Source organism: Oratosquilla oratoria, chromosome 36 (assembly GCF_046742065.1).
Source record: "Oratosquilla oratoria isolate Oo_2021 chromosome 36, ASM4674206v1, whole genome shotgun sequence".
Lineage (NCBI taxonomy): Eukaryota > Metazoa > Arthropoda > Malacostraca > Stomatopoda > Squillidae > Oratosquilla > Oratosquilla oratoria.
The window spans coordinates 34,341,065-34,359,138 of record NC_134812.1 but is presented as its reverse complement, the minus strand read 5'-3'; the positions used below and the strand labels follow the sequence as shown (position 1 = coordinate 34,359,138).

General features: G+C 38.4%; 1 protein-coding gene across 1 annotated transcript in view; it reads right to left on the bottom strand.

The window, feature by feature from the left end:
- Window positions 1-18,074, bottom strand: part of LOC143018957 (uncharacterized) — a 194,824-nt gene that overhangs the window by 75,847 nt on the left and 100,903 nt on the right. The window contains exons 9-12 of the mRNA XM_076174588.1: window positions 17,271-17,393; window positions 10,942-11,121; window positions 9,525-9,691; window positions 3,573-3,666 (exon numbers count right to left, since the gene is read on the bottom strand). Coding sequence (XP_076030703.1) covers window positions 3,573-3,666; window positions 9,525-9,691; window positions 10,942-11,121; window positions 17,271-17,393 — 564 coding nt within the window. The remainder of the gene's footprint in view (window positions 1-3,572; window positions 3,667-9,524; window positions 9,692-10,941; window positions 11,122-17,270; window positions 17,394-18,074) is intronic.

The window sequence follows — 18,074 nt, the reverse complement described above, 5'->3', positions numbered from 1 at the left end:
GGAGGAGGTCCATCAAGTAGAGAGGAAAATGTAGAGGGTGTAGATGGACAGATGCTAATGGAAGTAAGGTGATATAGGAAAGATGGGTAGAATATTTCAGAGAGCTGCCAAATGTGGAGGAGGTCAGGAATTGATTAACTGTGCCAGAGGGAGGTAATAGAAAAATAACTGTAATGGAAAAAGAAAATAACAGGACTATAGGAAAAAGACAAAGACCTCTGAAAGTGGTGAAAACTGGTAAGGTTGGGTTGGATGGGTGTCACATGGAGTGTCTGAGAAAGGGATATACGGTTGCAGATGATTGGCTAGTGAGGTTAATGCAGTAGTTTTAGAGGGATCAATCTGTGGAATGTATTTGGAAAGGCATGTGGGATAGTGTTAATTAAAAGGATTATGAGGGGAATAGAGCAATTGGTGAGGAACAGTGTGGGTTTAGGAAAAGTAGAGGATGTGTGGATCAAATGTTTGTAGAAAAGCAGATACACAAGAGATTTTGGCAAAAAGAAGATTTTCTTTCTTTGTGAGGGGCTTTTATGGATCTGGAGAAGGTTTATGACAAGGTAGAGAGGAAGGCATTGTTGGAGGTGTTGCAGATGTATTAGATGGAGGAAAGTTATTAAGGGTAGTTAAAAGCTTTTACATAAATAGTTTGTGTTAGGGTTGGAAATAGTAAGAATGAGTGATTTCAGATGAAGAGGGGGTTGTGCAATGTCACCATGGTTGTTTAATGTGCACCTGGATGTAGTGGTACAGGATCTAAATACAGTGAGACCTCTCATTAATGGATGTTAATTGGCTGCGTTTGCAGTGTTTTTGCCATGTTTTCAGTGTTTTGGAGTGGTTTTTGGATGGCATAGTGATTGCACGCACTAAACAACAGCACCAAAAACACCGAAAACATAGCAAAAACACAGCGAAAAACACTACAGAGACAGCTAATTAATGTCAGTTAATGACCGATCTCACTGTACAAGGGAAATGGGCAAGGGATTAAAGATGGTTAGTGAGAGTGAAGGGAAGTGAGAGGTGAGCCAGTTATTGTTTCCAGACGACAATACACGTGGGTCTAGGTCAGAGGAAGGTCTTAGGCTGTTAGTGATGGAGTTTGGAAGAGTGAGAGGAAAAAGTTGAAAGAAAATGTGGGTAAAAGTAAGATAATGAGATGTACACAGCGTGAAGGAGGCAGTGAGTTGGAGATAACTCTTAAAGGAGAAAGGCTGGAGGAAGTGGATAGTTTTAAGTATTAAAGGTCACATGTAGCAGAAAATGGAGGAGTGGGAATGAAGTTAAATATTTTGGGTGAGTGAAAAGTGTTATGAGAAGTAGGTATCTGAAAATGGATGCTATATATGAAGGCATGATTGTGCCTATGACAGTGTATGGGGTAAAGACTTAAAATACAAAGGAGGCAGAAAGAGGAGCCTTATATATGTTTGAGATAAAGTATTGAAGAAGTATGGTGTGGGTTATGAGGATGGATAGTGAGAAATGAGGATGAAATATTTGGAAGCATCATCCAGGGATCTAACATAATCAAAAAGAATGAAGGCATGGTTAACATTTCATCCCACCTGATTCCTTTGCTTCCTATTATAAACAAAATCATGGTCCTTCAACAGTGGATAAATGACCCGTCATCTTATTTATTCCATTTTAGCATTTGTCCATCAGCGGTGAACAAATGTCCTACTGTATACAGACAATTGCTCTCCATCCTCCTTAACTGTCACTAGGCTCCAGTGACCTTCCCCATTCTCCTTGGGTTCTCTTATTTATTCTCAGATTTGTGTGCCATGACTATGTACTTGATAAAGCTCTAATCAGCAAAATGTTGTACATGGTGTTTCTTTTTATAGAAATGAAGAAGCGAGGTGGAGAGTAGGGGGTGGAAAGAGAGCTAGCAGACTGAGTTGTTCAAAGAATGCTCTAACAGTATGGGCTTGTAGAAAGAATAAGTAAAGAAAAATAAGCAAAAAGAGTGACAAGTACACTTATAGAGGGTCTCCTTGTGTTGAAAATCATTTATGAGTGTGAATGAATATTCCACAGTGACAACTAGCTGAGTCCTAATGAAGCAACAAAGACTTGGAAATAAAACAGAGATTATCAGTTCAGACTAAATTGTTGAATTTCCTGTGAAGACCTCTGATGATGGTGAATAAAATTCAGCCAGTGTGGCTTAATACTTCAAGGCCATAAATATTGTCTAGATCTTCTTGCAATAATTTACAGTCTTCCCCCCCTTTTTTTTTATCATGATTTTTGCATCATTTGCAAACATGTTAGTGTACCTTGTTATACCTTTCATCTTTTCATTTATATATATCAAGAACACTACAGGTGCCAGAATCAACCCTTATGGGACTCCACTAGTCATCACCTTGCATCCTGACATCCTATCCTTCACTAGTGTCCTTATGTACAGATCTTTCAGAAAATCCTATGTCCTTTCAAAGAAGTTATTCTTGATTCTTCCTTTGTGCTATAATTTCCACAAAAATCTATTGGCAGGTATCTTGCCTTCCCCTAGATCCAAGGATATAGTCCACATAATCCTATCTATCCTGGGAGACTTTGACCACAAAGAGGTGAATTAGGAGGAATGCAAGGTATGTGGTGATAAAAATTCCTAGGGTATTACCTTGTTGGATATTGCAGTGGATAACACTTTAATTTTCTGCAGTAGTCCATATGTTTCTTCAACTCGTACAATCCTACTCATATGTCTGTCAGGTGACAGGTTGTATTTCATCAACACTCCCAAATATTTTTTTTTTTCCTTTTTTTTGCTTTTGTAATGAATTCATTTCCCAAGGATTAATTTAAAGATAGTCTTTTGCAGCTAATTCCCATTACCAGTGCTTTGTATCTTTTAGTATTGAAATCCATTTTCCATTCTTCGCTCCATGCAAAAATAGTGTCACATGGAAAATGGAAAAATGGAATGGAAAATTAATCTGTTTTTGTGCAGATGAATTTTGTGGCACAGATAGTAGGTTGTGTATGTGTTCCAGTAGTAAGTTGCTGGTTTTTTTTTATGTTCACTCAATTGTGCTTCTGTGATATAATGAGATGGGTGAGTGAAGTTGAATGCTGTGTAGCCTACCTATCATTTCCATATGATATTCCAGGAGAAGCGTTTTAGTTTCTGAATGCAGGTGTCCTATTAGAGTGGTTTCGATACATCCAGTTGTTACTCTTAATGCTCTATTTTATATGTTAGTTTCTACACTATTTTATTTGAAACAGGTCAGAAATGTGCTGGGATTATATTTCCACTCAGCACTAATGATGGGGCACTAAACCTGCTTCTTATTGCCCTCAAAAAGATTGATTAAGCAATCACTCCAATCTTTTTTCTATGCCAAGTAATCTAAGCCTGACCACCAATTGGATGAATCACTAATTGAATAGGTGTATTTATGTTAGGTAGATTAGGTTAAGATACAACAGGTTTAGTCAAGCAAACATAAGAGAAGGACAGGATAAAGGTAATGAACTGAAAGATGTAAAAATCCTACCAACAATAAAGAAGTATGTAACTGGACACCAACTTAGGCAATTGAGCTTACCGTACTGCTGTTACGTCTTGATCTTGCTCGATCCTGGTTCTTGTCTTCAGACACAGAGTTTCGTCGGGAGTTAATTCTGCTTGGTACTAGAGATCTGAAAAGTTTATGTAGGATCATGTCAGTTACAAAGAAAAAGTTTCAAAGTTTCACTCATTCTTTAGATGTCAATCACACTGTTTTTACTACACAAGCTGCAACAACCCACACTTGGTGACAATATCAATGAAGCTTACATTTTTTAAACCAAAGCTTTCTCTAAACTAATAAAATCATCTAGCATTAGCCAAAACAAAATCATTGACCCAATTATGACCTCTTCATCAACAGCTTTGCCCTTAGTTAAACAAATTTTTGTTGTTGTTAGCAAGAACAAAATCTAAATGAGACTGCTATAGTGAAATTGTATTAAAATAACATTTGTATCAAATTTCATTGACTGGAAACACAACAAGCAATGGTCCTTTGACCCTCTATGGAAAGATACATTGGATTTGTCTGCATTGTATTGGTATGTGTTCATTTTTATGTCATCAGCTGGAAGGTGGAGGAAGAGGTAAGTAATCAGCTCTCCTTATGTGAAAAAGCAAAGGAAAGCTAGTCAAAGTTGAAAAAAATCTTGGGGTCTTGTCCAGAGAGAGGCAAGGATATTAATAGGATTTGAAGACAGGTGGCAGGGAGCTTGTTCTCACAAATGTTTGTTATACAGAACCACCAAAAGCAGGTACCCTTTGTTGGTTTCAGTAAAGGAATTGTGAGGTAATTACAGAACTTCCATTTCCTTCTTTCAAAGACTAAATTTTGTGTGACACCAATATTTCTTTGTTATTCATTCTAATTTAATACTATTCAAGGCTTTGATGAAATTCATTACATCATGCTCTGAAAGAAGTATTGCAATATCCAGAGATGTTTCAATGGGTGATCTGAAAGGATTCTCCTCCCAGACAACATGTTTGCTGCTGGATATCAAGCTTGCTATCTTTTTCTGAGTTTACTCTGTATATTTAAATTATATTCATATTCTGAAATGGACCATTAGCACAATTTCAGAATGATAAATAGAAATGTGGTGAAGTACCAGAAAAAAAAACAGATATACTTCAATACAACATCGCCAGATATGTGTGGAAGACAATGATCAGTCAAAGAAACATCCAATAGACTAATTGAACGACCAATTTCCATTACTGAAAAAGAACCCTAAAAGCTTTGGTTTCATTTTCAATATACATATGACCCTCATCTAATACATCAAGAATCTGACCATGAAAACAAACAAGAAACTAAACATACTATGTCAGCAAGTACAGGATTTGCCCAGCAAAAGTAAAACTCAAAATAAAGTATACAAACAACTCATAAGAACTATATCTAATGACACCTCCACAGCATTCCAACAATCAAGAAAGCATTCTACAAACAACATAAATTTAATTAAATTTTCACTTAAAGAAGGAAAAGTACCACAGGACTGGAAGAAGGCAAACATTGTACCAATATATAAGGGAGGAAACAAAGAAGACCCATCTAACTACAGACCGGTCTCACTAACAAGCACAGTAGCAAAAATTTGTGAAAAAGTTGTCAAAAATAGATGGGTTAAGCATTTGGAAGAAAAAACTATACTGAATCCAAACCAATTTGGATTCAGACAAGGAAGATCATGTACAACAAACTTGATTTGCTTCTATTCAAGACTAATAGACATAATACAAGAGAGAGATGGGTGGGCAGACTGTGCCTTTCTGGACCTACAAAAGGCATTTGATAAGGTACCACATAAAAAAACTAATAAAGAAGATTGAGTCAATAGGTGGCATCAGAGGAAAATTATTGGAATGGATGAAAGACTTCCTGATTGGGAGGAAAATGAGAGTAGTAATTAGAGATAAATTCTCAAACTGGGAAGAAGTGATAAGCGGTGTCCCGCAGGGATCAGTACTGGCCCCGATCATGTTTGCCATATACATTAATGACATGGATGAAGGTGTAGAGTGTTATATGAATTTCTTTGCAGATGATGCAAAGATACTAAAGAAGGTAAAAATGGAGGAAGACTGCAACTCATTGCAACAAGATTTGGACAAGATCTGGAATTGGACTCAAAAGTGGGAAGTAAAATTCAATATAAAGAAATGTAGTATAATGGAATTTGGAAAGAGTAAAAACAGAATATCAAAAGATTACAAAATTGGTGAAGAAGAGGTGAAAAAAGTAAACTCAGAGAAAGATCTTGGAGTGATGATCAGCAAGGACATGACACCAGATAAGTATATTGATAAAATATTCGGAGAAACTTACAACTTATTGAGGTCAATTAAAGTGGTGTTTGCTTATTTGGATGAGGAAATGATAAAAAAGAATGTAACTATACTAATAAGACCAAAACTTGAGTACGCAGCAACACTATGGACACCCAGTACCAAAAAGAATATAAAAAAAATTAGAAAGAATACAAAGAGCAACAACAAAACTAGCACCAACTCTTTCCAAACTGACATATGAGCAAAGACTGTCCAAACTAGAATTACCAACTTTGGAACAAAGAAGGGAAAGAGGAGACTTGCTGACTATCTATAGAATAATGAAAGGAATGGAAGTCTTAGATAAGAATGACTTGTTAATATGGGATAATGGTAAAACAAGAGGACACAAAAAGAAACTAAAAAAGGATAGTTACAGAAGAGATCTGAAAAGGAACAGCTTCCCACACAGAGTGATAGATACTTGGAACAAATTAGACAACGAAACAGTGTGTGCAAACACTATTCAAGATTTTAAGAAAAAATTTGATGCTGAGAGATACAAAGACGGGTCACCACAAGCATAGCTCTCTTCCCGTACAATACAACTAGGTAAGTAAAGCAAATCTTTAGGAATAATAAATGGATGCACTAAAATCACCCGAATAGAACATCTACATGAAAATAATGGGCACAATATTCTACAAAAGAGCCCTCAAACCCACTCATCCTTTTCACATTACATATGCACAACCAACTTATATATATATATATATATATATATATATATATATATATATATATATATATATATATATATATACATACATAGATATAATGATACTCAGTTATGTACAACCTGACACCAATACCATACATATCCATACAAAAATTTATACACATTCAAGTGACAAAACAAGCACTTCAATCCTGATTTTCCAACACCATATTTCACCTCACTCCCCAGACATCAGCCCAACCAAGAAATCCCTCCCATAAGCAAGAATCACATTGACATGAATGCGTTCAGGCCACTACCCAGCATGGAATTAGTACCACCACAGAACAGACCTTGCCAGACTTACATTACTCCAGATGCAATCACCACAGAAGACATGGAACACCTCACCCTACACTACCCCACTCTTGCTCTACCCAGACAAAAACATAATACTTGTATTTCCTCCTTAAGTGAGTTGTGGCCCAATCCAGTGACCATTCCAGCTATCTGGGAGCTATGGTCTCTTACAAGAGAGACCTAGGGTAACAGACTGACTGATATGTGGCAGTGGAGCACATCATGTAACACTAGTAATAAATAGCTTTCCAAAACAACTCCAGAAATTTGGAAAATAGAGATACAGAAAATCATAGCGGACACTGATGCCAACCCTCCTCCCTTTTCCATTAAAGATGTGGAAGCAGCAATAAAGTAATTAAAAATCTCCCACAATGGAGGCCCAGGTAAAATATCAAATATTCATCTAAAACACTTTGGCTTAAAAGCAATAGAGGCCCTGACCAAGGTGTTTCAACCAGTCTTGGCTATACAACAAAACTCCATCAATCAGGAAAAGAGCACATATAATGACATCAAAACCAAACAGACCCTCAAAAACCCAGCATCCTACAAACTGATCTTATTACTGTCCACCATATTTAAGCTGATGAAAAAACAAGGGAGAGAAATACAAAAAGCTGGGTCCTTTGTTACCTTGTATCACCTCATTTAAACACCTTTAACAACATGCAAGGAAATACAGTGAAAATATCCTTGTCCCCTGCCACAGGGTGCTAAGGAAGAACAAAAAGGTGGAGTTACAAGGATGGCAAAGAAAATATTTAAGGCGGGTAATAGAAAAAAAAGACTAGTAGAAGATAAAAGGAATTTGGCATCCCTCCTTGAAAAGAGATTAGTTCCAATTATAGAAGAATGCTGCATGACAGGTCTGTAGGGATGTTGTTAAACTCCCTAAAGTGGTAGCTACATAAAAAGTATGCATTCAGTGCCCCATATGAAGACTTTACTTATACTGAGGGTAATTTAATTAACAAAAAGAGTAGGATTTTACTGGTGCAAAGTCTGTGTAATTCTTGATGTATGTAATTATCATTTATTGTAACCATTTTTCAATCACTAGAATAAAAACAGAAATCATGATTAAATAATCTTTAAATAAAAATCTTGTCTTTTAATTGTGCCTTAATAACATAAAAACATTCCAATTATCCCACTTCAGAAAGTGATTCCCAAAATCCTTGTCATTTTTGCAATGTCACAAGAGCTTTGTGTTGTTCAGTTCTTGTCGGATACATCTGAACTACAGTGACAGATCTGCAACACAAACATTTCCCTTCTCTCATGATTGTACATTTTCCCTCTGTTGCATTTCTTACATACTCTGCCAATGCCCCCTATATTATACCTACAGAAATGAGAATCTGCAACCAAAAGCCATGCAGGCATAAATGTTCAAAGACTAAGTACATAGAAACTTCACATGGATCCTGCTTTTCTTTTTACAATATTTTATATTTGGAAAGATATACTGCATCTTACTACAATGGCTGTGGTTACTACTCATACATACATATATCAAGGGCTTTTAGTGGGTACATGTCAAGTATGTTGTATATATAATATTATATGATTGATTATATGTGTTAGCCTTGCTTGTATAAATATGTAATTGTGTGGATTCCCTGGTAGAACCATGTACCAAGTTCCCACCAATGAGTGAGCCTCATGCCAAGTGGCGTCAGTTTTTCCCACAGCATTAAGTGAGAGAGCACATTTGCTTTCTTTAGTGTCATATTTTTGTGTCAATACAATTTTCTTCACAAGAAACTTGTAAGTTTTTTCATAGCCACCAATATGATAAACAGTAGCAGCAGTGGAATTTGAACCCATGCCTCCGAAGAAACTGGTGCATGTGTCAAGTATATTATATTTATATTATATAATTGTATAAATAAATAAATACAATTGATTATATGTGTTACCCTTACTTGTATAAATGTGTAATTGTGTAGATTCCCTGGTGGAACCATGTAGCAAGTTCCTGCCAATGAGCACACCTAATCAGTTTTTCCCACAGCATTAGGTGAGAGAGCACATTCACTCTCTCTAGTGTCATACTTTTGTGTTAATACATTTTTTCTTACAAGAAACTTGTCAGTGTTTTCATAGCCACCAATATAGGCTTTTCCTACTTACAAGAGAGGTAGCCAAAGTCAAAAGGCATAATTCCACTCCCACCCAATTCATCCCCACTCATTCCACCCCCATTCACCACCAATATTCCCTCTAACCACCATCACTGTATAGTATATCTCCTTTTCAGACACTCCACATAACACCCATCTAACCCAAGTGCCTTACCTACTTTCATCATTTTAATATCTGCTTTCACCTTATCTTTTCTTATTTCTCCCTCATTTTCCTCATCCATCACTATCATTTTCTTAGCACCTCCCACTGCAACCACCATTCCCTCCCTATCCTCCTCCACATTTAGGAACTCCCTGAAATACTCTGCCCATCTTGCTCTTACTGCTGCCTCTTCCATTATCATCTCTCATAAAACATCTAAGCACTTTTTCTTAAACCTGTTGTCACATCTGTGAGTCACAGTCATAAAAAAATCCTTTAGAACCCAGAGATCAATTTTCCCTTTCCTTGCACATGAAATAAATTGAAGCTGATCACCTGGTTCTGGAAGGGGACCTCGAGTTGTTCGTGGATGGGTTCCTTGAGGGGCGAATCACATCCAGGGAAGAAGATCCACCTGACCGTGGTGCTGAAATTGGCTCAAATACAGGTGAGATGTCTAATTCGTTGTACTTTGCACGGTAGTATTCAGCTGTTTTGTTCGCCTGTGTTAAGATAGCATAAGTTGATTGTTACAGATAATATAACAATCTTGCTGCTCCTGCTGATAATCATAATGTTAATAGTAACAACAATAGTAATAATCTTAATATTAATAATAACAATAATAACACTGCATGACTACCATACCTAATTACAACATTGTTTGTCTGGCTTTGGTCAAGTGCAGTATGGTATATTTCGATAATGTTTCAGCTGTGGACATTCTTTCAGACTAGGAGTTTAGAATTCATTGACTGATGAAACGTAGCAAAGAGACTATGCCTAAACTTTCAAAGGAAATTTTATTTATAAATGCTATGTACTGAACAAACTCTTATCTAGATCACAGTAAGAATTTTTAGGCACTGTGATACTGTAATTTATGTGTGAAAATATTGGGTGCCCCTTCGCCACCCAAACATACTATTGCGTGGGCCTGAGCTCCCCAGCCCCCATCTTCCTAGTCCCTACGCCACTGATGTACAAGTAAGAGCAGATATTCAATCTCAGTCATGTGCATCATGACTTTGTACCTGAAAAAATGTAACAAGCAAAATATACCAATAAAGGCTCCATTCTCACATGATGTTTATTTCGATGGTAGATATAGTATCAATCAAATCAGCCATCCTGAGTCCACTGCTGAACAAAGGCCTCCTTCATAGCATTCCATGAATCACACGACTATGCCATCCTCTGCCACGTCACTCCTGCAAACTTCTCGATCTCGTCTCTCCACCTTATGTCTGGTCTCCCTCTTCCATGCTTCCTATCTCGGCGTCCACTCAGTAACACATTTGCTCCATCGCTTATCAGTCATTCGCACCAACTTACCTGCCCAATTCCACTTCCTCTTTTTTTACTGCCTCCACAATATATTTCACTCTAGTCTGATCTCTCAATCAATTTGCTCTCTGACCACGTGTAGGGAGACGGAACTTATGAGTGACGTCACAATATGTTTGAATGCTACATGACGTCATGTCGACTCTGACGACCTTTTCAACAAAAGTGGACTGACGTTGATTATTTGGATTTCGGTGTGCCCCCCCCCCCAGTTAAAACGGGCTGTGTAGTTTACTACAAGTATTGCATGTGAGCCACTCGTCTTGATACTCTACATATACGCCGCACCCTTCACAAACTATTTATTACCATGCTACTTTAGTTGCAGTTGCAGATTATGACAGCCATAGGATCATCGACTGTAAGTTGATTTATTACTATCGAACGTTCTGACATCACCATGTACCTTGTCCATATGGCCGGGGTCGGCGCCATTGCGCAGAAGAAGGTCGTATGTGTCTCCCCCATCTTTAGCCACCGCCGCGTAATGCAAAGGCGTTCTGCCGTGGCGGTCGGAGGCGTAGACGGCGGACTGGTTCCTCTGAACGATCCAGTCCGCGACGGGGAGATGCCCCAGCGCTGCTGCCTACGGGAAAAAAGAGAAGTTAATTTACATTTCCGAGAGTGAGGATGTATGGGAGCCTGTAGTGTGTATAATTATTTATATAAATATGTACATATAAACCCACCTAGCGGGTTTGCGCTAGGAAGTTGTAAATACGCGTTGAACCTACACCACGCAGGGTAGGCGCAAGATCTAAGAATATAAGGTCTAACCACTTCCGACCGAATTTCGAGGGAGTTGGCGCAGCGGGCCCGTGAACGTCACCTGGCTGTTCAAAGTGGGGTTAGCGGGTCCTATAGCTGTCAGTTGAAGCTGGTCCGTCGTTGAAAAATGACGTTGCCTTCGCTCGCACCGCTCCACGCAATTAGTTATATTCTGACAAATATTATATAAAATATATATATAGAATATTATAGTTCCTGTCTATATATATGAATATATAATATATATGATATATAATATATATATATAATATATAAAATATTATAGTTCCTGTCTTCCTTGGCGTTTCACAGTTTTCTTCAGTGTATCACAAAGAGAAAATGGACTCAGCCAAATGACGTCAGAAGCTGCGCAGAAGAATTCTAACGGTCTGACCTGTATATTTAGACCTTGGATAGGCAGTATTGTATTTGCATTGGTCGAAGACTCACACACTCCGTCTCGTGTGTAGATTGTTATAAATTGTACAAATACTGGTGTGTGAACTCTTTTATTTGCCACCATGAACATATGGAAACTTAATGTTTGCAAATTTTGGCGACAACTCGCAGTGAAAACTAGTGCAATAGTGAACTCATTTTCGCGGGAATTTCCGCGTATCTTTTTCTCTTGTTTTCCTTCATTTTCACAGGTTCGGGGGGGGGGGGGATATGCCCTGGAGCGGCAGTTCTAGTCCGGACATGCAGCCCACAAGGCTGACAAAATAATTATAAAAAAAAAAACATCGAAGGAGCCCTGAATATTTTACCGCAGTTTACGATTTTTGAGTTAGAATCAACAGAATATGAAACATTTCCCCTAATTCTTTCTACAATAGGGACATTATATACAATTTTTAAAATCCGTTTAATTATTTTGCAAGCCAATAGTGGCGTCACTGAGAACTTTGCCCGGGGGGGGGGGGGGGTCGGCACTTTGCTCCGGGGTGGCACTTTGCCCCGGGGTGGCACTGAGGCATGTAAGGGATCTGCCTACGTCGGCCCAGTCTGTATCATCAGAATACTGCGAGGCTCCTCAACATCTTGTTGCAATAACTGCTGCTTTCCCACCGCTGGGCACGTGGATGTTGTCCAGAGCTCTTACATGCCTAAGTGCCGCCCGGGGCAAAGTTTTCAGTGACGCCCCCCTCCCCCATCTCCACCATTCCTTACAGCCTGTTTTCAGCGGCGGCGCCAGGAATTTTTAGTTGGGGAGGCTAAGGGGGGGCTGAGCAAATTTTTGGGGGGGCTAATAGTAATATGATAATACACATATATTATCCTCATTTCAGAAGGGGAGGGGGTTAATGGTTGGGCTAGCACTGATGGCTGACAAATCTTTAGACCTAGCAATTAAAAATTCCACTTAATAAAATTACTTCAATGAGTGTTTTAAATTTTCAATTTGCTCATTTCAGTTGGGGGGGATAATGTGGGGGATGGCCACTTTTGGGGGGGGGGGGCTAAAGCCCAGCCCAAGCCCCCCCCTGGCGCCGCCACTGCCTATTATAGCTATTGGCTTGTGAAGTAATCAAACAGATTTTAAACAATTTATTTAATGTCCCTATTGCAGAAAGGATAAAGGGAAAACATTTCATATTCTGTTGATCCTAACGCAAAATTCGTATAATACGGTAAAATATTCAGGGCTCCTTTGACATTTTTTAATATAATTATTTTGTCAGCCTCGTGGGCGGCATGTCCAAAACTAGAATTGCCAACCCCCTAAATGTCCCGCCCCAGGGCATATGCCCCCCCGCCCCCCCCCCCCCTAATGTTGTCAGATGAGTATTGACTTTCGAGCCATTGCGGTATCCATTACTTACCACATTGTTTGCCCATTTTTACTTATCTTTAATATAGTTACCCCTTGCATTCTTTACGTTTTCCCTTAGTCTCGTGTATTGTGAGAAACTAATTTCACTTAATACATTTTTTTTTTCATCCTCATATCGCCATGTTTTGTAAATGTGTTAATGTGTGTGAGCCAGGATCACGTGTGTAGCTGTTGATCTGCAGTTACTCCTTGTGCGGACGAGAGCCATACTGCATTCAATGGCCTCCTAGCCTGTCTTCTGAGGGTACTTCTACAGGGATCAAATTTTCCTCTCCAAGCAGACGACGCCTACAATTATCTGTGTTGGAGCTTGTCCTTTTATAATTATTTCCATTATTGTTATTTTTGTATATACATCACATGTTGTTAAGAAGTGGTCGAGACATACCGGCCCCTCCATTTCTCTGTAATCATCTCAATGTATCTACTGACAAAGTCTCTTTTTTCCACGGTAACACAATAACTGCCCCCAAATATGCCTTATCCCACTTCAATGTTGCTTAGCGACAATGGGACCGAGTTTAAGAATGAGGTACCTCATTGCCAACATTTGCAAACAATACAATATCACCCAGACTTTTGTAACTGCTTATCGTCCCTCCTCTAACAGTCTGGTGGAGCGGACGAATAGGAAAATACTTGATATCCTAAGGCACGTTGCTAGTGATCTGCAGGAAACTTGGGAACACTAGTTACCCCATGTCAGTGCTTGTATTAATAGCACAATCAGTGTAGCAACGGGAAAGACATATCATTATGTCATTTATGATTCTGGGAAGAGGCTGCCGTATGATCTCTTGGATACTCCTATTTGTCCTCTCTACAACTTTGAAGATTAGTCACCTTCAGTGCCATACACTGCATACCATGTATGATTCTGTCACACGAAATCTTTATGAGTCTAGATCAAACATGATACAGTAACAACACAGTATGGCTATACATGTTTCCATCCAAGTCGGTGATCATGTTTTTAAACAAATGCCAGAGCGACATTCTAAATTAAACAACAAATTTACTGGTCTTTTCCTGGTGAGGCTTCATATCGATAGGTTCATGATTTTTTACCCATCTCAAGGACTTAGTGAGATTCTGCATTCTGATAGGCTAGAAGAATCAGGTGCCTATACCTGCATTTACCCAGCCTCCTCCAAAACTCAATGTTCCCAATGTGTTACCCCCTGTTCACCACTCGTATCATCTATGTTCAAAAGGTAGAATGCCTTGATGGTCAAGTGACACTAGTGTGTACAATTGTCTGGATTTGCAAAATATTTTTCATTGTAACCGATATATATTCTGTATACATATATGTATTGTGTAGATAAATATGTGCAGTTGTGTTCGGCATAACGAAGGGGGATGTAATCTTTGATTATATTCAAGAACTCCTCAATTTTTTTCTGCCCAAATGTGTGTTTATTGTATTTTCCCATTGTCTTATGTATTGTTGTGTATTTTATTGTATTTGTTTCATGTCCCATACATCTGGTGTATTTTCCTGCCCAGTGTTTTCTTGTAACATATTTCATTGTATTTATAATTCTTGTAATAGTCTGCTCCCTATCACGAATGTTGATTCCTCGATGAAGGCAGCTAGAGATGGTGGCCGATCTGTGTTATGGGAGCCTGTAGTGTGTGTGTCTATTTAGGTATATAATGATCTACATATAAAGCCATCTAGCAGGTTTGCGCTAGGAAAATTGTAAATGTGCTTTGGACCTACCCCACGCGGGGTATGCAGTGTATTTGCTGCATTAGTCCGATATCCACGCACTAAGTCTTAGGTGTAGATTTGTTATAAATTGTACCAAAACTGGTGTGTGAATTCTTCTATTTACCACCCTGAACATATGGAAACAAGGAGTTTCCCCAAAGAGGAATGACATTGCGTCGTGGTAACTGAAATATATGTTTATATAACCATCAATGCTGATGGATGCCATGACAATTAATGAAATCGCTATGGAAGGGGTTAATCGAGACAGGAAGTCTTCGCTACCGAGGGAGGGGATGTCACGGAGATGAATAGAATATCTAAGCGCCAACAGAGGAATGTATCACCCGGTACGTAAAGGATGTGTGCAACATTGCAGTCTTGCATCAATTTACCTACACGGTCACGCCTGCAGATCTTTTGTTCGGATTTCATCTTATTTTCTTTTCTTTATTTATTTACTTATTTACTTATTTATTTATTTAATCTTTTATTAATTTATTCATTGATCTATTTAATCATCTATTCATGCATTTATTTATTTATTTATCTATTTATTCTTTTATTAATTTATTCATATATCTATTCAATCATCTATTCAAACGAAAGGAAAATTTTCTTAACCATTATATCAATTCTTGGTTTGTTATTTTCAGATTTTTTTAAATCACTTATCATCCCCCTCCCTATTTCATAAATAAAAATTTAATCTAATAGTTTGAGAACTTTTTACCACCCCGGCTTTTTCCCTCAGTTACATTTATCTTTTCAACCTTGGGAGGCCCTACTAGTGAAGAATCATTCAAACCACAAAATCATATATATATATATATATATATATATATATATATATATACATATGCACCCACTAAATCGAAAGGAAAATTATTTAAAATCTGAAATCTGAATTAATTTCAGTAGTATCTAAGAGCCACAAACAATTCTATACCATTTGTGACGATGATCTCGGCCACTTCAAAATGATGAAAAAAAAATATATATATATATATCTATATATATATATATATATATATATATTTTATCGGGTGCCGCTACTACGGGACGCTCTATCTCAAGATCTAAGAATATAAGGTCTAACCACTTCCGACCGAATTTCGAGGGAGTTGGCGCAGCGAGCCCGTGAACGTCACTTGGCTGTTCAAAGTGGGGTTAGCGGGTCCTATAGCTGTCAGTTGAAGTTGGTCCGTCGTTCGAAAATGACGTCGCCTTCGCTCGCACCGCTCCACTCAATTATTTATATTCTGACAAATATTATATAAAATATATATATAATATATATAAAATATTATAGTTCCTGTCTATATATATGAATATATAATATATATGATATATAATATATATATATAATATATAAAATATTATAGTTCCTGTCTTCCTTGGCGTTTCACAGTTTTCTTCAATGTATCACAAAGAGAAAATGGACGCATCTAAATGACGTCAGAAGCTGCGCAGAACTACTCCAGCGATTAGACCTGTTTACTTAGACCTTGCTCTATCTGAGACCACTTTTACACGAGCGTTTCCGTACGCGCGTTCGGGTGCGCCGCGTTTTAACTTTCAATGGAGTTCAACGGGACCGCAAAACGCGTCGTGTGAAAGGTCCCATTGAACTCCATTGAAAGTTAAAACGTGGCCCACCCGAACGTGTACGGAAACGCTTATGTGAAAGCGGCCGGTTTTTTCACACGGGCATTTCAAGAAACGCGTCAGAATTGCGTAAACGCGTTCGCATTTCTCTGACAGACCATCAGACCCTTGCAGCCGTCCTGTGTTCCGGTCCGAGCCTTCCTTTCAGTCATCCATCATCTCCAGATGAAGAACGCACGGACGAAATCTGTGTTTGTTTATGCAGTAATTCAAACAACGAAAACGGAAAACCGTCATCACTTTATCATGAAGACCTACAAGCTGCTGACGATGGCAAATTATTCGACTACTTCAGGACGTCATACCCTACCTTCTAGGGAGTTTCGGCCAGAGTCATAGATGGTATTAAGCTACAAGACACAAACATGAGGCTATCCATTCCACCTAAAGAAGCAGTGGCTTCCATGCGCGCTTGCGCTCGTGTGCAAGTGTCCATCACCATTAATAGCGCATTCTCGCTGGCTTGGGCGTTTGCGCCGCGTTGTATGCGCGTGCAATGCGTCGTGTGAAAGGTCCCAATGAACTCCGTTGAATGTTAAAACGTCTTGCACGCTAATGGACGAACGGAGACGCTCGTGTAAAAGGGCTCTATCGCTTACGCGCAGACTAGAAGTAGCCACTTCCCAACTGCAAACATATTTCCCGTGGAGCCTATGTATCACAGAACTCATGCTAACGACTGACTAACTATCTAATCAATCCTTATGATTACCATACGTCCTACTATAATAAGAATTAACCGAATTACCTTGTGCAGAGGATTGAGTCCGTTGTGATCCTTCGCTGTGAGGATTTCGGGTTGGTCAGCCTTGGTCTCGAGCACATCCAGGTTGCCAGCGACGGCCGCCTCGTGCACCTCCTTGATCTTGGTCTAAGGTGGGAACAAAAATAGTCTGGTTTTGCTCGCCGTGTTCAATCTGTACGGTCCAGATAACAGGATAATTGCTCATAAATTCAACTCTTTTTTAAATTATTACAAATCTATCCTTACCCCTTCCTCCCTCTCCTCATTTCTCTCTCTCTCTCTCTCACACACACACACACACACATATATATATATATATATATGTATATATATATATACACATTATATATACATATATATATATATATATATTATATATATATATATGTATATATATACACATTATATATACATATATATATATATATATATACATACATACGTCGGTCGAAGTGACAAAGAAGTTGGGAACTCTAGGAAAACTTCAAGTTTCATCGATCTCAACAACGAGGGAGTACCTTTGTTGTATTAACAGGGAACGTGAAAACTCGTGGTGTAATGGGAAGGTGAAGAAAAGGGAGAAAGAGAGGTATTACTAAGGAAAATGGAAGGAAATGAGGAAGGGGACGAACGGGCCCCGGGTGTTAGAAGAGGTAAACAAGAGGGATGCAGAACACACAGACGAGGAAGAACAAGGAAAAGAGGTAAGTGGTTGGAAAAAAGTACAAGAGAACAATAAAATTGAATTTAGAGATATAGTGGAACAGCAGATGAAAGAAACTAAGGACACAGTTATTAAAGTGATAA